The sequence below is a fragment of the Lotus japonicus genome, chromosome 3 (genome assembly GCF_012489685.1).
Source record: "Lotus japonicus ecotype B-129 chromosome 3, LjGifu_v1.2".
NCBI lineage: Eukaryota > Viridiplantae > Streptophyta > Magnoliopsida > Fabales > Fabaceae > Lotus > Lotus japonicus.
This window is the reverse complement of record NC_080043.1, coordinates 97,259,280-97,278,283: the sequence shown is the minus strand read 5'-3', so window position 1 is coordinate 97,278,283 and position 19,004 is coordinate 97,259,280. Positions and strand designations below refer to the sequence as shown.

General features: G+C 34.0%; 2 protein-coding genes and 1 long non-coding RNA gene across 3 annotated transcripts; 2 read left to right on the top strand and 1 right to left on the bottom strand.

The window, feature by feature from the left end:
* The first annotated feature begins 1,889 nt into the window (after positions 1-1,889).
* On the top strand, positions 1,890-5,409 carry LOC130747979 (PHD finger protein At1g33420). The gene is made up of 5 exons (XM_057601055.1): positions 1,890-2,475; positions 2,805-2,931; positions 3,152-3,367; positions 3,449-4,072; positions 4,156-5,409. Exons 1-5 carry the CDS (start codon positions 2,148-2,150, stop codon positions 5,000-5,002), a joined length of 2,142 nt encoding a protein of 713 aa, XP_057457038.1. The 5' UTR covers positions 1,890-2,147; the 3' UTR covers positions 5,003-5,409.
* A 1-nt stretch (position 5,410) lies between these two features.
* LOC130747980 (uncharacterized) lies at positions 5,411-9,228 on the bottom strand. The gene is made up of 4 exons (XR_009022568.1): positions 9,024-9,228; positions 8,775-8,815; positions 7,758-7,905; positions 5,411-5,714 (listed from the first exon to the last, which is right to left on the bottom strand). It is a non-coding gene; the product is annotated as an uncharacterized LOC130747980 (long non-coding RNA).
* Positions 9,229-15,264: 6,036 nt separating this feature from the next.
* LOC130747978 (protein BEARSKIN2-like) lies at positions 15,265-18,158 on the top strand. Its single transcript, XM_057601054.1, has 3 exons — positions 15,265-15,549; positions 16,798-17,075; positions 17,191-18,158. The coding sequence occupies exons 1-3, from the start codon at positions 15,387-15,389 to the stop codon at positions 17,842-17,844; spliced, it is 1,095 nt and encodes a 364-aa protein (XP_057457037.1). The 5' UTR covers positions 15,265-15,386; the 3' UTR covers positions 17,845-18,158.
* The last annotated feature ends 846 nt before the right edge of the window (positions 18,159-19,004 follow it).

The window sequence follows — 19,004 nt, the reverse complement described above, 5'->3', positions numbered from 1 at the left end:
AATATATAATATCAAGGGCTATATTATTTAACACTTTTTCATATAATACTTTTATAAAAGTAGTTTTTTTCTTTCTATTCCTCTTCAAGAGATTCCACAATTATCTTTCTTGTCTCTCAATTAATAATTAATTAATTTTATAGAAACAATCAATTATATGACATATCACACTCTCTTTTGATTCAGTTAATCAACATTAAAAAAAAGTTAATTAATAATAGTAATACTACTCTCATATTCCTATTTAACTGTCCACTTTGAGTGAAGACACACATATTAAAGGTGTGATTAATTTTGTTAATTTTTTTAAAAAAGTGAGGATTATTTTTCTATTTTACCCTTTAAAGTAAAGTATGTGTTATCTCTTCTTATTTATTGTACTGACAATGACATTTGTTGTAAAAATATTATTTAATACTCTTTTAATACGTTAAATGAACCGTTAAATAGGAATAACAAAATTCTTCAAAGTAAAGTAAACAGTTAAATAGAAACCGAGAAAGTACTACTTATTTAGATTTTAAAAAAATTGGCTTATAAAAAAAAAACGAAGTTGGCCCACTTTTCTTTATGTCACAATCAATTTGTACCTAGAAAGACAACATGGACTAAAAAAAGAAAAATACTTAAATACCCCATTGGATAGGAGACATCATTTTCTGCAAATTTGTTTTGCAAATGTAATTTTGCATATCTACCGATCGACAGAGAAATTAGAAGTCGTTACATTAAGTTTAATATGGTTTAAATATGGATTTTCTCTCAAAAAAAAAAAAAATATGGATTTGAAGAAATAATATTTTAACACATTTTCTAATGTAAATCCACATTAAATTATACAGAAATTTAAACTCACTACTTGTGAATAAATTGTCCCACCCTGCTAGACGCTTACTCGCTTAGTATGTGATGATTTGCATCAAAGTCAAGCCATAAGATATATTTTATCCCACAACATTTTTACTTAATTTTCTAGGATTTAAAAAGTACTAAAACTATGCAATAGAAAAAAATTTATAGTTTTTTTTAATATCAATAAAGATAAATTAAACTTTGAAATGATTGATCCATAGACTTCTCCCACCCACTTATATGTCCTCAACTCTTACTACTTGAGTCATCATTTAGAGACTAGTTTTTAAAATAGCTTTCCCAAATTACCATCATTTAAAATTCTTTGGAAATAAAGCAAAATTTTGAACAAGTGGGAAAACTCTTTTAATATAGAGTATTAAATATAAAGGTAAACAAGGGAAAATAATTAATATTTCGTAGTATTGTAAAGTGACTTATATTTTAAATGATATATTTTTCAATATTATAGATATTGTAATTTAAAAATTGAAACATAAAACATTTTTGAACTGTTATGGTATTTTAGTAAAAAGAAAATTATGAACTATTTTTAAAAACATACAAGTTCTTAAATCTTTAAGTTTTAAATAACAAAAAAAGTTTTATAAAACTCTCAAATGTATCTCTAATAGGTCTTATATTTAAGGATAGAGTAATTTGTAAGATTGTTTTTATTTTTAAATATTTGTAAGATTGTTAGAATATACATAACATATCAAGGTTTCCTCTCTTTTTTTTAAGAGAAAGGTTATTGTTAAGATTCTACTATTATTGATAAAATTGATATCGTATAATTCAGATTTCAGATATTGTTTAAAGACAAAAAAGTATCAGACGATACAAAATCCACCCCTGACCCCACCGTCATTAAAAAAATCATATACAACTAATTTTTATCTTTTAATCTTATTGTTGAGTAAATTGTAAAACTTGTTTATATATATATATATATATGTTGTTCACTGTATAGTTATCTATAAACCTGAATTAGATAACTTAAATTAAGAAAAAATTGGCAACACACACACGGCTACTGAAGTTAAAAAAGGCAGTTGAGAGAGAAAAGGAAAAGGAACCGGCATAAAAAGAGGCGAATTGACAATAATGCCATGGCTAGCACTGAATATATACAAAAAACAAACAAACCCTAACCACTAGCACCTTCTTCTCCACACCGCCGTCACGTCGATTTGCTTCTGCTTTTCTTTCGCGCCCACACACACAGTCACCTTCAGATCTATCTATTCCCCCCTAATCGTTACTCGATCATCGATTTAACTTAAGATCAAGCCATGGTGGTTAACGAGAGACCCTCCAAGAGGATGAAGCGGAGGGTCACCGCCGATCTCTATGATTTCCTCTCCTTTCCCTCCGCCGGCGATGTCTCCCCCGCCGCCGTGCCCTTCCGGAACCGCATTCAGCGCTTCCTCTCCGACCATGCACGCGTCACTTTCCCTCCCTCCCTCTTTCCCGCTCTCATGACGTGGCAAATCTTGTTCCGTGTCGGAGAACTCGTCGATGGCCCTGATCTCTCGCCGGCCATGGTTGCCCTCGACATTGTTGAGGAGGACGTCACCCGTTCCCGTACTTCTGTCTACTGTGACCAGTGCAGAGTCGTTGGTGAGTCGAATCGCTGAGTCTCAAACTCGAGTCGAGTCATAGTTGAATACACTGACTCAGGACGTAAAAAATAAAAGACACCATTTTTGTTTGTCTTTCTATAATTTTTATTTTTATTTTTATTGTGTCTTTACAATAAAATATGTGTTTTACTTTTCCTAAATAATATTTATTATGACGTGGGTGTGTTAAAAAGGATGGAAATTTAGGCATAGATAGATGAGTGGATATAGATAGAAGTTGATAACCTTTGATGTGTTGTTTGGTGGATATAGATAGCTGAGTTCTAATACTCTTGACTTTTTGTTTATAAAACTTTAAAAATAAAGGGTGGAGTGGTCATCCAGTGTGTCGAAAGCGATACCATTTCATAATTCGGGCTGCAAGTGATGCTGTCGAAGGATATCAAAGACCTTGTTCAAGATGCGGAAGTCTTCTCCAGCTATCTGAACCAAGGTGGTATTTAACTTTCAGCTCTCTTATTTATTTTTCCCAAGGAAAAAAGAGGGTCTCAAAGATAGAGGCTATTTATGCAATGTGATGGAATTGAGAGAGCTTATGTTAGATAATTTGAGTGTATGTGAGGTATTGGTGTTGTTTGAGTGTAAAAAATTAGGATTGTTTTTTTTTTGAATGTGCATTACTTACTTTATTCGGTTATTTGACATCCTGGCAGGTGTAAATCGTGTAACTTTGCCATTACTGCTGATGATCTTGAGGAATGGGTGTATCTTCAAATTGAAGATAACACCCATCTTCTGCATGGTGTTGTCCACGCCAATGGCTATGGTCACCTGCTTACTCTTAATGGAAGAGAAGGTGGCGCGGAGCTTCTCTCTGGAGCTGATATTATGGGTTTCTGGGATAGGCTATGTGCTGCAATTTCTGTCAGGTTTGAGTCCTTCAACTATCTCACATATTTACTTTGTCATTGTGTCTTTGCCTTATTGATGCTGTGAATTCTGGTGAGCAGGAAGGTGAGCGTGATGGATTTGTCCAAGAAATTTGGACTGGAATATCGATTGCTTCATGCAATCACCAAGGGACATTCCTGGTATGGCAATTGGAATTATGAATTTGGGACTGGCAGCTATGCTCTCACCCATGATACATACAAGAAAGCAGTAAAGACCTTGTCAAGCATGCCCTTGTCCTCATTTATATTCCAGCACCGAGGGCCGCCAAACCGCCTGCAGTGTGTCATTTCTCTTTACCAGTCTCTGGCAGATACTGAACTTTTAACAATTAAAGATCTCTTCTCCTTTTTGTTGGCATTGATTCATGGATTTCGTAAACCCATGGCTGTGAGCACATCTAAACAGCTTGAAGACACCAGTACATGCAATACATTGTGTGCTTGGATGAGAAATGATGTTGAAGATGTGCAACAGGCTTTGATCAAGGTATTGCTTGCATCGGGGGCATATAGTGAGGCCAAATGGGTGACAAGGCGTGCTCTCAAAGGTGCAGTATGCAGGGGGGTTGCATCTCCAGAGCTTTTAGATTACTGTCTCAAGCACTTCCAAGGGAAATTAGCTGCCAATGGAATGGTGGTTTGTTCACGATGCAATCCTGTTTCTAGTGCTATTGAATACAGGTAAAAAAGTCAAGATTGTGCCTTTTTCAATTGCTTCTATTCCAGCGCAACTAATGCTTGTATTATATGTCCAATACAAACAGGCTAGAACTTCTGAGTAATGCATTTATAGCAAATTCAAGCTCTCCCTCAGAAGAGCAAGTGATCTCTGATTTGACATTCTTATTCAATTCAATCATTCACCCTGACAAAATGGTGAGCTACAGGCCTAAGGATTTGAGGAAAAGGGTGACTGATTCAGCCAGGACGCTCCTTGACTGTAAGCAGTTTATGAAGGATTACAAGCTTGATCAGATGACTGAAGAACTGCCTTCAGTCATTAGGCTGTGGTGTCATGTGGAGCTTTCTGATCAGCCTAAAGATGACCCATCCCCACCTCTAGAGCTGATTGTGTTGCCTTTGAATGCTACTGTTGCTGACCTCAAGAACGAAGTCACCAGTGCTTTCCAAGAGGTTTATGCAATGTATAAAAGGTTTCAAGCCGAGGAGCTCCTGGGATATGGGTCAGTAAGTGATTCCCTCACAGTAAAATTCCTGTTTGGAACAAGTGGGTCAGTCCAAATTCGAGGTAGATGCCCAGCTAAACATGGGCTAAGCCGATTCCGAATGGAACGTGGAACAGAAGTGTGGAAAGTTGATTGCACTTGCGGGGCAAAGGATGATGATGGAGAAAGAATGCTAGAATGTGATACTTGTGGTGTTTGGCTGCATACTAGATGCGCGGGTGTTGATAATTCTAATGGCATGCCTTCCAAGTTTGTATGTATAAGATGTGTGATCTCATACCGTGAGGAAACTGAAAAGATGCCAGAGTCTGGTGGCAAGGCTGATGAGGCTTGTAAATTGAACATATATTGCAGAGATGAAGCAGTGGGAACAGATTGTGCAGCAGTTTCCTGCAACATAGCTGTGAATTTTGGTGTGCGTTGAGTGTATATAGCTTTTGTATCTATCTGTATATAGATTTTGTCCCTGAAGGATGCTCAAAGTGTTAAGAGCTAATGGGACAGGGTTCTGAGATAGTGAGAATTGATTCCTACAGAGGATAAAATTCCTTAGAAAAAAAAAGAAAAAAAATGGCTGATTAAAAAGAGGTATTAGGGCTGGTTGTCTTCCCCTTGGATTTTATCATATGGGCCTAGAGGTTGTGAACTTTATGAAACCTCATTTTTGGAGATGCTAAGCTCTTTTGTCATTTTACCTGATCATATCGAGCTCAAAGAAGAAATATGTATTGACCATGATACTTGTTTTTCATATTTTCTCTTTAAGGCTTTTTTATGTATTGCAATTACTTATAGTAACATCTGGTAAAATCCAGATCACCAGTTAAGCCACTTATAAAAATCGCCTATATGTAGAAACCCATTGGGTTCTCAATAACACAATTCTCTATCCAATCAATAGCTTTGCTATGGAAAATACATTTACCAATATGATCCTCGTAGAGGACTTTACAATCATACTCGAGCAACAAATAAATCAAACAAGCGATAATTTAAAAAGTGTTGAACTAACCTCCGGTTGCTACACCTTAGTCATACATTTACTTCGGAGGACACATTTGAACAATGATAATTCGCTTGTTAATTCACCAACCAATTTGCTGCTTGCACACTCCTCAAATTTGATTTCTCATTCACTGAAAGTAATTCATCTTTATTAGATTTGTGAAATGATATGCAGCAGCCTCTGAGAGGAGTTTTGCTCGCTGGAATCACTCCTCCCCCAAACACACACACACAAAAGGTATTCCTAATAGCTTCTCCTAGAATAGTTTCTCCCCCCCCCCCCACCCCAATGTGGAAACCTATGGCTATGGGGTTTCATGTTATATATTTCTCTAATTTCTCAAGATATAACACATGGGGAAATATAACACATAGGTAGATGAATTCTGATAAAAAAAAAGAGAGTAGACAGCCAATATCAACTAAGACAGCATTACCCAAACAACTTTGCTTAAAGCAGCTATAGACATTCTACTACAAATATAATTAGGGGTCTAAAATAGTTGTACAAATATAAAAATACCAATACCATCATGACTACAAATTAAGTCTCTAGATCCTCATGTGAAGTAACAAGTCCGGGAGGATAATTTATGGCATGTTTGGGTCCATGGCTAAACTTTCCATAATCACTCCTCCCCACCCCCAAACACAAACACACACACACACACAAAAGGTATTCCTAAGGGCTTCTACTAGAATGACTTTGCTATAACAGTAGGAGAATCCTTATTGGAGACAACCAAATTCTGACTTGTAACTGAAATATAATATTATTAGAGAAGAATGTTCTCTAGAAGAATTGCAAATTGGTCTCCAATAGCCAGCCATCAAATCCTACTTCTCCCGAAAACTAATCCTAATAGAGGTCTAGCCACCTCTATTTATGCTAAACCAAATAAAATAAGAAAAGTATATTAACCCAAATAAACTATTCAAATATAATAATAAAATAGAGAAACCCAAGGTTGTTTGGCTACTAACGCACACCATCAAATGAGGACGTATTGTGGCGCCTCCTATAGAACTTAGTAATAGGAAATTTAGGTCTAATCCTATCAAATTTCTCCCACCAATGTGGAAACCTATGGTGTTTGATGTCATATATTTCTCTAATTCTCAAGATATAACACATGGGTAACTATAACACATAGGTACATGACTTCTGATAAAAAAAAATGAGAGTAGACAGCTAATATCAACTAAGACAACATTACCAAAGAACTTTGCTTGAGGCAGCTACAGACATTCTACTACAAATTTAATTAGGGTCTGAAATAGTTGTACAAAAAAAAAATACCAATACCATCATTACTACAAATTATTCTCTAGATCCTCACGTGAAGTAACAAGTCCGGGAGAATAATTTATAGACTGGGTCCATGGTTAAACTTTCCAAAATCACCCCCCCCCCCCCCTCCAGCAACAAACCCAAAAGCTAATCCTAAAAGTTTCTGCTAGAAACATCCCCTCATGTAGAATCCTATTGGGTTTCCAATCACATTTGTATATTTCTCTAATATCTCAACATATGGGTTAATATAACATATAACACTCGGTAGATGAATGTTTGATAAAAATATTAGAGTAGATAGCCAATACCAACTAAGACAGCATTACCAAAAAACTTTGCTTAAAGCAATAGACATTCTACTACAAATTTAGGGTCTAAAATATTGGTACAAATAAAAAAATGAAAAAATATAACACACAGGTAAATGAATGTTTGATAAGAAAAATGAGAGTAGATAGCCAATATCAACTATGACAGCATTATCAAAATAACTTTGCTTAAAGCAGCTATAGACATTCTTCTACAAATGTAATTAGGTTCTAAAATAGTTGTATAAAAAGAAAATACCAATACCATCAGTCCATCATTAGTTTTAGAACTTATAAACCACAATATCTGGTTCAACTTTTGCTTGTTTCTGATAGATGGGGAAGCAATTATAAAGTTGTATCTTTCTGAACAAGTAATCACACATAAAGAACAATTAGCCATATTATAATGAACATATTACTGTGAGTGCCAATGACATGAAATGGGACAGGAAAGGCCTTACTGACAATATAACTCATTTTCCACTGAACCACTTACAAAGATGACTTCATTAAAAATAAAAAGATACCAAGGATAGCACACACAATCATGTAATAGGCAGTGCATTTACCTCAATTGCAGAGTCGATCTCTTCATCAGTGGCAAATGGCTGCACTGGATTATCTAAAATTGCAGTATCTGATGCCTTGAAGAAATCTCGCAATCTTTTCCCATCACTTTCAGTACTGGGTGGATAAACTAGAACCTAAGCAATGAAGCTAGAAAATCATTTGTCAGAAAAGGAAAACAGTGTTCAGAAGCATCCACAGAAATAAACAAGATCACAAACCAAGCGCATCCTAACAAAATATATCTGATAAAGTTTTTCCATGAAAATGGTTATTCTCAAAGCTTGTAGGAAATTATAAATTCGATTCAACAATAAAGAGAAGATGAATGTGTATTTTAATTTTCAAGGCTGACCACATCCAATCAACTTCATTAAAGTTCAAGACGTCTTTAAAATTTTCCACGGCACCTTATTGTGCAGATTACTTGTCCATAATAATGGCAAAATTGTTTCCAGAAAAATAGAATGCCTAAAAATGCAACAAACACGTGTGCGTTTATGTTTCTGTTGAAGTCAAAGCCGATCCACGGCTCCACGCTGAAGTCAATGTGTCGAATTCTTGTTTTTACATCAATGCAAAAAACAAGTATACATGTTAACTTGCGTCGCAACTTTTTACAAATTATTTACAGCTGATTGTTTCACCAAATGAAAAGTAGAATGCCTAAAAATGCAACAAACACGTGTGCGTTTACATTTCCGTTGAAGTCAACGCCGACCGACGACTCCACATTGAAGTCAATGTGTTGAATTCTAGTCTTCACATCAATGCAAAAACAAATATACCGGAAAACTGGCGGCGCAGGTTTTTAAAAATGATTTACAACGGATTGGTTCACCAAATTAACAATCGCGCGCGAAAGGAGAAACAGCTACTAATATTTTGAACTAGATAGAAAGGAAAATGAAAAGAATAATGAGAGTAGTAAAAGGCATCTTGATGCAGAGCAGTGTAACAGAACATTGTCTAAAATAGAGGTATGCGTTATTAAGGGATAGATGCAGAGGTAAGCTTACTTAGTGGTTAGGGTTGGAGAAATCTCCGGTCCTTTGCGATCCTGCGATAATGAAATTGAAAGAAACAGGTAATGAATGCAAGTAAAGTAAAATTCGGTGTGTGATCTGATGAATTAAAACCTAGATCAAGTGAATGTAACTAAAATTGAATTCTATGAATGTATCTGCGATATTGTTAATAAGAGCGATATGCGATCGCATTGATCGAAACTGAATGAATAAAAGTAGAAAACAGGAGATAACGCTTACATGATTGAGATTGATTTGATCGGAAGGAAAGTGGAGATACGAATCCGAGTGAATTGAATCAAACGGGACGAAGACGAAGACGAAGACGACATTGGTATTCGTTGATCTCTTCCTCCTTCTCCTCCAGGCTCCAACCTAACTCGTGTTTTCAGTGAAAGGGAAAATACCTAACTCTTGTTTAACATTCCCAATCACATTATCGCGAGATACATACATCACATGCTCCTCCAAAAAAATAATAATGATAGGAGTATGTAAATACCTAAATTTTAGAATTTTAAAATTAATTAAATTTAATTGGTACAAAATAAACTTAATGTGTAACAAAAAAAAAGTTAATGAATTTGTAAGTATTTTATTGATTATTTCAAAACATTTAAGTATTTATAGACGTTCAAAAAAAAAGTATTTATAGAATATGGTAGTGAAATTATTAATATTTAAAAGTTAATTATTATTAGGATAGACACACGATTTTCAGATAAAGAATGTGGCATCTTTTAATTTTAGTCAACACTTACCCTTGTTTAGACAAATTATTACTGGTGTTTTTTTTACAGTCAAATTAATGATGTTACTCAAAAGTAAACTAATTATACTTTCCAGTTTTTTTTTTTTTTACAAGACGAAGATAATTTCAAGCTATTTTGTCTACTATTCTACTTTTTTTATTTGATGCATTTTCTTACTTATTATTGATAGATTTTTTTTGTTGGGTATTAGATGAGAGATTCAATCACTCAAGAAGTAATAATAATAATAATTATTATTATTATTACTAATAATAATAATACTAATTATGACTGTCTACAATAATAATTAATATGTGTAGGGAAGCGGTTTCACTTTGTGGTTCAATTTATTCCCGCGTAATTTTTAACCATGTAGATGCATGTTCATCTATTGGCCTGCATTTACTTGTTCCTGCTTTGTTTGAACTTTGAAGTTTGAAGACTCGATTCCCGCCACAAACAAGCGGTTAATATGCCAAAGATCTATGAGTATTTTATGACTTTGAAACTCCCTTTGAAACTCCCTTCTTCCTTCTCTTAGTAGTGCTTCGCCGAGATGTAGAAGAAGCGTTGTGGTCGTGTCAAGATGTATTCCCTCGAATCCATTCGAAATTCATTATTGTTCAGATGATAATGGTCTCCCCTTTCACTTCTCCATCTCTTCTACTATGAGCTTCATTGTTGAACGTGGAGCCTCACAGTTGCTACATCGTTGTCTAGTATGAGAGCTCTTCAACCCTGACCATCTACTAAAGTGTGATACTTATAAGGTTAAATATATATGTTCTAGGCCTCTGACATATATAGGTCAAATCCAAATAGGTTTTTAGAATTATTTTATAACTTTTGGTCCTTGACAATTTTTTTAATCCAAACAAGGATAAGTGATGTCAGTATTGCTTACATGAACTTTTAACATCACTTTTGGTGCTTCTAATTGTTTTTAATCACTTTTGGTTATTCTCCTTCCTTTAGCCCTTATACATCTTTCTTCTCTCACCCAACCTCCTCAACCACCACCCAACCTTCTCCGCCATGTTTCCATGAATACTTATTCGTTGCATATTATTTAGTGAAGGATTTTTTAGTGTTTAACGGGAGATACCTCCCTTCTCTAATTTGATTTTTTTTAATATATAGTGCATATTAAAAAAAATTATTAATAATAAATTTGGTTAAACAAATTTTGTTAATTATTTATTTATTTTTCTATTTAATGAAGTGGCAATTTTGTCAGATCCACATCACTAATAAATTCCACATAGGCAAACTTTGTTAGCAATTTGACAGAAGTACCTAATTATCACATCCTGATCTTTGATGTACCAAAATTGCTTGTTTTAAATAAATGGGACTAAAATTACACAAAGGGTATAGATCAGGGACGAAAAGTGCAATTAAGCCTACATATTACACGTAAGGAAATTAAGAATGCCAGAAAAAATATTCAACATTCGAAAAGGTGTATATGGATCTATTGCATGCATTGCGATAAAACTACTAGTTAAATATAGTCAAAGATGACTTCAAAATCAAGGAATGGATACCGTATTTCAGAACATTTGTATGAATGCTATGAATGCATATGCATATTGTACAAAATTTCCACCAGATTTGAGTCAAGCTGAATGAAAAGCTGTCATCAAAGAATTTTAATCAAGTCTATTTATTTATGGGAGAAACTTGCATATGCAAATGGACTTTGGGAACTCCATGAATAAGTCTGAAAATTTATCTTCCGAAGTTGATATGTAACCTATGATATATAGGAAGGTAATCAATTAGAATTACTACAAGTCTACAACTAGCTAGCTAGCATTAGTTTTCTTCTGTCTTTGATTCACTTACCTGAAGATTATGTGATTTGAAAAATAAAAAGAAATAATTAACTACTATACTACTATGATTCAGCTTTACGTACATAATGTATCTTTTATAATATTTCATATATATAATTGACATGCAAAAATACAGAAAGAAAGCGTGCAATTGAATCAAACGAAGCAACTGTTAAGGTCATACCCACATGTGTGGGTGCCCCAGCTATGGCTACTGCGTCTCCAACTGTTTCTACGAATATTTTATAGACTAAATTAAACCCAAATTTTTTAAAAGTTATATGATTGTCAATAATTAACATAAAATATTGTGAATGAAGAAGAAGAATTTTATTAGTATGAAATTTCGATCAACCGTCCAATGAAATGTGGAAATCCCAAGAAGCTTTAGCAGCTATTTTCCTAGCATTGCTTTAAGAACAATCAATTACCCATAGATTATACTGGTTTTAAATTCTCGGGATCATTTACTATATTCAGAAAACTAATTTAGTCCACATTCCTTTAACAAGCGCGTGGATTAGTATACAATAGCATTATAATTCTGGTCCATTGTTGTATACTCCATCCGTTTCAGAAAATTTGTAGTTTTGGATATGATTTCAATATTCCAAATAGTTTGTTATTTTAGGATATCAATGCATTTTCCCCGATTTTTTCCTTCTATACCCTTATTTATTAAACTTTCTCTATCCACTATGTTTATTGCAATTCTTGATATAGTTACCACTATCCCTGAAAATAGAACACCATAAATAAGAGCTATATAGTCAAATTGTACTATCAATAATTGTTTTCTTACTCTTGGTGTCACAACCTTAAACTACAAACTTTTTAGAACGGAGGAAGTATTACTTATCCATGCGTTTCGCTTACCAAAAAAAAAAACTCATCCATGCGTTTCAAAATAACTCTTTTAAACACATATATATTAAAAGTACAATTAATGTTATTTATTTTTTAAAACTTTTTTTTTCTATTTTATCACTTTAAATGTATTTTTATCTCTTCTCATATATTTTTCTTATGGAAAACATAAATTAATGCTCTTAGAATTTCAAGTTTACTGTTATTCAGAAACAATTTTTTCTCTAAGTGAATAATTATAGTTGGGGGTTCCTTGCCTGCTGTGTGTCTCACTGGGTAACTGTAGAGTCATTTGGTGTTGGCATCCCTTCCTTATCTCCAAGGAGTTTCATTGGCTCATGTTGCGTGGGAGATGTCGTTGAGGATGCTTCTCTGTTTGGTGACGACTTTGAGAGGGGAAATCTTCATCAGTCGAGTCACCTTTTGCTTCTCTTCCTCGTCGGAGAGGGCGTCCTAAAAAGCTCAAGAGGGGGCGCAGCAACCACATGTGTGGATTTGGTTGCGGCTGATGGTGGCAGATTTGTCCCTACTTTGATTACGCCTTCAGTTCATCTTGCTTCTTCGGACCCGGGGAGTGCTTCTGGTGATCGTTACTGAACGCGGGCCAAGAAGGCGTGGCTCAAAGACAAGTTTGTGGGCTTGACTTTTGATGGTGGGGACGAGGAGGCTATCAGCGGGCTAGAAAAGGAAATGAAGGAGTGGTGGCCGTCCTGAGTGTCGAGGTCTCTATAGGTTTTTTGGTATTGGTTCTAGTTTAGGTGTTTGGCTTTGTTTTCATTGCCTCCTTTTGGTTATTTGCCTCTTGGTTCATAGCGGGTTTTTCATTTTCTTTTAGGGTGGTAGCGGTTGTTTATCGTGTGGATGGAAGGAAATTTTTGTTTTTATTATCCCCTCCATTGCCTTGTTTGCTTGAACTTTAGTTGTTCAATGCCCTGGGCTTAGTCTCTTATATATTTGGATTTCAAAAAAAAAATTATCACTACTTTTGAAAGAATAGTTGTACTTGTGATACGAATAAATTAGATTTCTACATTTTTTTTGGTAAACTAGTATATTTATTAATTAAGATACTATTTTATATTTCATAATAAACTATTAAAACACTTAAATTTATACGAGTAATTAATTAACTAACCATACATGTCCAACTAAGTTTAAAATGTTATATATTTCAGAAAAAAATGTTTAATATGGTTAAGGGCCTATATATATATATATATATATATATATATATTAATTTACTTAAATTTAAATTGAGCATAAAATAGTGTGTCTACAGAGCTATCACTCACGGAAGCCCGAATTAAACACCCAGCTACTGTCTACGGTGATGCAACTTAATTTACGTGACACACTTCAAGCCAAATAAGCACAAGGCTTAAGAGACTGGATGATTGTGTGACTACTGAACTATACCGCCCACGGTAGCCCGACCTAGCTAATCATCGAGCTAGTGTCTACTAGGTAACCCAACTTAATTCATGAGACACATTTCAAACCTAATAAGCATGGGCTTAGAGGACCATGTGTTTATTAAGCTACCGCTCCGACTAGCCAGCCTAATAATCGAGCTTTTGTCTAGGTAACCTAACATAATCATTAGGGACACTTCAATCTCAATAAACATGTGTAGTATGTATGAACTTAAGAGACACATAATCCCAGATTAAATAGTCATCTTTAACCCCCGCACTCACTAACTAATCATTACACCATTTAAGAACCTAGTATAAATCACTCTAAACATAACACCCAAATTAACAATTGTTCCAACCGCTCAAAAGACTAAAATGCCCAATAGAATCTCAGTTGGTCTAAAAGTCTCGCAACTAACCAAGTAGTATACAGGCGAACTAGATGACTTAAACAAGGAACATCTCATCCCCATTAAGGCTGATCGGTCGCACAACAACCATCTTTACCTAAAACAAGCAAGGCTGCTTAGAAGTAACCTAACGTTCGGAAGACCAACTATATGATTTCCAAGAGACATGCAGAGCTCCAAGCCAATAAATACAATTGTAATCATTCATTTGTATAACACATTTTCTCATTATGCAATACTCTAAGTTCTTTTTAGATCCATAGATTCCTCTATTCTCTCACTGCCTTTAACGTACAAATATCTTCTGCAAGTTTACCCCTGACATGTCCAAGAAGCTCTATCACACAAGCAAAGCCAATCAAGGTCATGCACCACCATATGAGATATTTAACATAAAAAAAGTATCCTTCTATCAATTTAATTTATTTTTCATAATTTTAATATTTTCATCTATCAAATATAAATTTTTTTTTGTTTTTTATTCATGTAATATTTACTTAGCTATCACTTCAAAAAATGCTGGTAAAGTTGATATTTGATTTGAAATTTAAATTTAAACTGATACTACTCTTATTTTTTTCATAAATAAGATTTAATATTTTTTTTTTGAAATATTTTTTACTAATGTAGTTTTTATCATATTTAAAAATTAAATTAAAACAAATTATCTTATTTTATTTAAAATCAATTTATATACATGCTAGATATTTTTATCCTTTTAAGTTTTTTTTTTCAAATAATAATTTAAATTGATTAAACTTAGTTTACAATTGTGCTTACTAAGCTTTTTTTGCTTACTAAAAAGTTCTTAACAAATTTTTAAACTTACTCTGTTTTACTAATAATGTCCTTACTTTCAATTATGATAACTTAATTCGTATCTAAAAACCATATTCTTTTGTGAATGTAGGTACTAATATGGATAGGTACGTTTACACGCTCTCCATATGCTTGTGGGGATCCTTATGGTTAGTTCTAAAAATATTAGTAAAAGAAACCAAAGTGATAAAAAGATATGAATAAAATATCACAATCATGAAGTCACATTCATTTCGTAAACTTGCTTTTTACGATAAATAGCTTTAACCATTCCCGTAGGCGTAGTCACCGGCCGTCAACCCTTTCTAGTGTCACAATTGTGTAGTAATGGTGGCGTTGACAACCATGAAGGTATATAACCTCCATGCTTACAACCCCACGTACAAATTGATTGCTCATAGTTTCTTTTCAAAGTTTAAAGAGAAGAATAGTAGTACTTGTTATTGTTACATGTTATTGTTGTTTGTGTAAGTGATTGAGATTTTAAATTTGGAGATTATAGATGGCTTCTTCTAATGGTGGTGTTCCTCCGGGATTTCGATTTCATCCAACGGATGAAGAGCTTCTTCATTACTACTTGAAGAAGAAGGTGTCCTTTCAAAAGTTTGACATGGATGTTATTAGGGAGGTGGACTTGAACAAGATGGAGCCTTGGGACTTACAAGGTAAAGTGGTACCATTATATTACTTCATTTAATTTAATGTTTGGTTTCCTCTAAGTTCAATCGTGGCTTTTCCTGTTTCTTCGTGTAATCCTTTTTTATTAATCACCACAATTGATTAACACCATTGATATGATTTGCATACTCTTTTGTGTTTCTTACTAATTAACTTAAGGATGAATTCAAGCAAAGATGACATACTCGGATGATTTATTTGATTTTCTTCTCAGTTTTTTAGATTTTAAAATATTTTCATACACAATTTTTAAAACTTGATTTTTAGAAGAAGAAAATAAAAAACAATTTGAACAAGATAAGTTGAAAATTTAACTTGTTACTTGAAAATGAAAAAAAAAAAACTGAAAATATTTTTGAGATATTTTGAGAATTTTTAATAACTGAAATGAGAACTTTAGTTATAAGAATAAAATAGTTCATACCAAAAGTTTTTTTTTCTTCTGTTTTTAGAAACTAAAAATTTCTTTAATTTTTTTTTTCAAACATGCTCATCTCCATACCTTTAATTTGTTCTCTTCTTGGATGGCTACTCTTTTGTTTTCTTATTTGCAAAATATTTTATTACTCCATCCGTTCTTATTTATAAGAACCAAACTAACATTTCACGCCCCTTAAGAAAGTGGTTGATAGTATTAAATTTGTTCAAATTTATCTCAACTTTTCAAATCCCAACTTATTTTTTAAAATTTATATTTATCATTAATGAGTTGCATAATGAAAAGAAAGAGAAGATTCTATTAAATAAGGGTATTGTTGCCAAAATATAATTAATGCATCTTGAAATTTGAATTGGTTCTTATAAAAATGACCAAGATACACTTTTATTTGGTTCTTATAAATAGGAATGGAGGGAGTATAAGTTTTTTAAAAGCCAATAAATATTATTGATGATACAAAATGATCAGTAGAATTTGTACATAAAACACAAATACAAAAAATTAACCATCGTTCCTCAGATGCAGATGCATGGTTCATAGCTCCTACATCCTTATTAGTGCCTAGTTCACACACCTAAAAGGTGGGGGTAAGATTAGATGTTTGGGGGTGCGTTTAACAATTACCTTAAAATAACGGCAAGCGTATCAACTCTTTACCTAGTAACAGCATATAAAATCAGAGTTGATTTAGGCCACCTAATTTAATTAAGTTTTACCACCATTTGTTATATTTTTTCTCTCCATATATGTTAAACTTAATTATGTGTTAGAATTTTGTGTTTTTTATGATGCACAGAAAGATGTAAAATTGGATCAACCCCACAAAACGAGTGGTATTTCTTCAGTCACAAGGACAGAAAGTACCCTACAGGGTCAAGGACCAATAGGGCAACAAACGCAGGGTTTTGGAAAGCTACCGGCAGAGACAAGTGCATACGAAATAGCTACATGAAGATTGGAATGAGAAAAACTCTTGTTTTCTACAAAGGCAGGGCTCCTCATGGACAAAAGACTGATTGGATCATGCACGAGTATCGCCTTGAAGATGCAAATGATCCTGAAGGAAATACCAATGTATGTACATGATCTCTCTCCCTCGAGGACATCATATCATATATCATATTTATCATTTCTCCGTTTTATGGTCGTGTGTATGTATATGAAACATTTTCCATACATGTTTTTGTAGGAAGATGGGTGGGTGGTGTGCAGGGTGTTTAAGAAGAAGAACTTATTCAAGATTGGAAATAATGAAGGTAGCTCCGCTCACAATTCAGAGCAACCAATCAACAACTCCTCAGGAGCCAATGCCCGCTCTTTCATGCACAGGGACAACCAATACTTGCTACTACAACAACAAAACACTAGGAACCCATCAGGGTTTGAGCTGGATAAACCTGAGCTTGGTCTTCATCACTATCCACACTTGCAAAACCAACCTCAATACGCACTTTTCCAATCCCAACAACCTCTTCTTCAGAGCCACAAACCAATGGTTTACAATGACTATTCTTATGCATCATCTCTACCCTCAGATCCCCCTCTCAAGCAGCTCATGACAAACCCTAGAGATTGTGAGAGTGGTAGTGATGGCCTGAGATACCAAGTTTCAGAATCCGGTATGGAAGTCGGCTCGTGTGAACCGCCTCAAGAAATGGGTGGTGGAAGAGGTGAAGGAATGAATGAATGGGGGGTGCTTGATAGGCTAGTGACTTCTCATCTTGGAAATGAAGACTCAACTAAAGAGGTCAGGTTTGATGATGCAAACCCACAATCTGTCCACCAAATCAACCAACTTTCTTTGCGGGGAGAAATGGACTTTTGGGGCTATGCAAAACAATGATTTCCATCCTCAAAATTATTAAGTACGTGCAGTTAGATGGTTCTAACCATTTAAATTTGGGTGCACCAAAGACATTATATTTATTATTGTTATTATTACTTCGATCGTCTTCAACCTTTAAGGCTCGAGGTAAGAAAGTGAAAGTGGAAAGTTTATAGAAAAAAGCATTTGATGATTGCATTTTTGTATTTTTAATTTATTTTTTCATAAAATCTTTCCAATTTTGTATTCTTATCATCGGTCCTAAGGGCTGATATTAACAAAACCAATATTGTGTTAATAACATTGGAAATGGTTTGCTATGTTTTAGTTAATTTGGAGACAATATTTATTTTCAATTCATTATTTGTCAGGTACCATAATGTTTATTTTATGATTGTGTATTTCATAAGTTTAGTATGAGAAAATGTATTTTCCTTGTATTATATGTTGATGACATTCTTCTTATTGCCAAAAGTGATATAGCACTTCTACACAAAGTTAAGAGATTTCTAACATGGAATTTTTAGATGTAAGATCTTGGTGAATCCTCTTTTGTATTAGATATTAATATCCTTAGAAATTGATGTCGGTGTATTCATAAGTTATCACAAATGAGTAATTTAGATAACGTTTTAGGTAGATACGACATTATAGACATTTAAAATTATCATATCCATATCACATGTGAATATGTGATGGTGATCTCAATCGGGAGCATAGCAAGTCCAAAAGTCAAAGTGAATAAGTGGTTATAGCTTGATTTCCTCTTTTAAAGTGTTGACCATTACTTAGTGTGGAGAACGAGCTAGATTGATTACCCACAACTAAGAGTGGTACAAACAAACTCAGCCCACTAGAGGTATTTGTGTTCATCCAGTCGGTACGATCTTTGGGTATCGGAAGATCATTATGAGTCAAGGGTGGAAGAGAGGGAGACTTCCCTTCAGAGGCGAGTTTATCTTTATTTTTTGGTGTCTCCTCTTCATACATAGTGAAGAAAGAAATAAACATGCAACAAAGTAACACAAAAAAGGAAACAAAAGGCTGATAGTGGCTCAACAAGTCAAGTTTCACGTTCGTACAACGGGGAACAACCAATCTTCTTTACTAGTAAGCAGGAGGGATGATCTGAACTAATCGACCTTGGAAACATAACTAGGAGGTACCGATGAGTACTT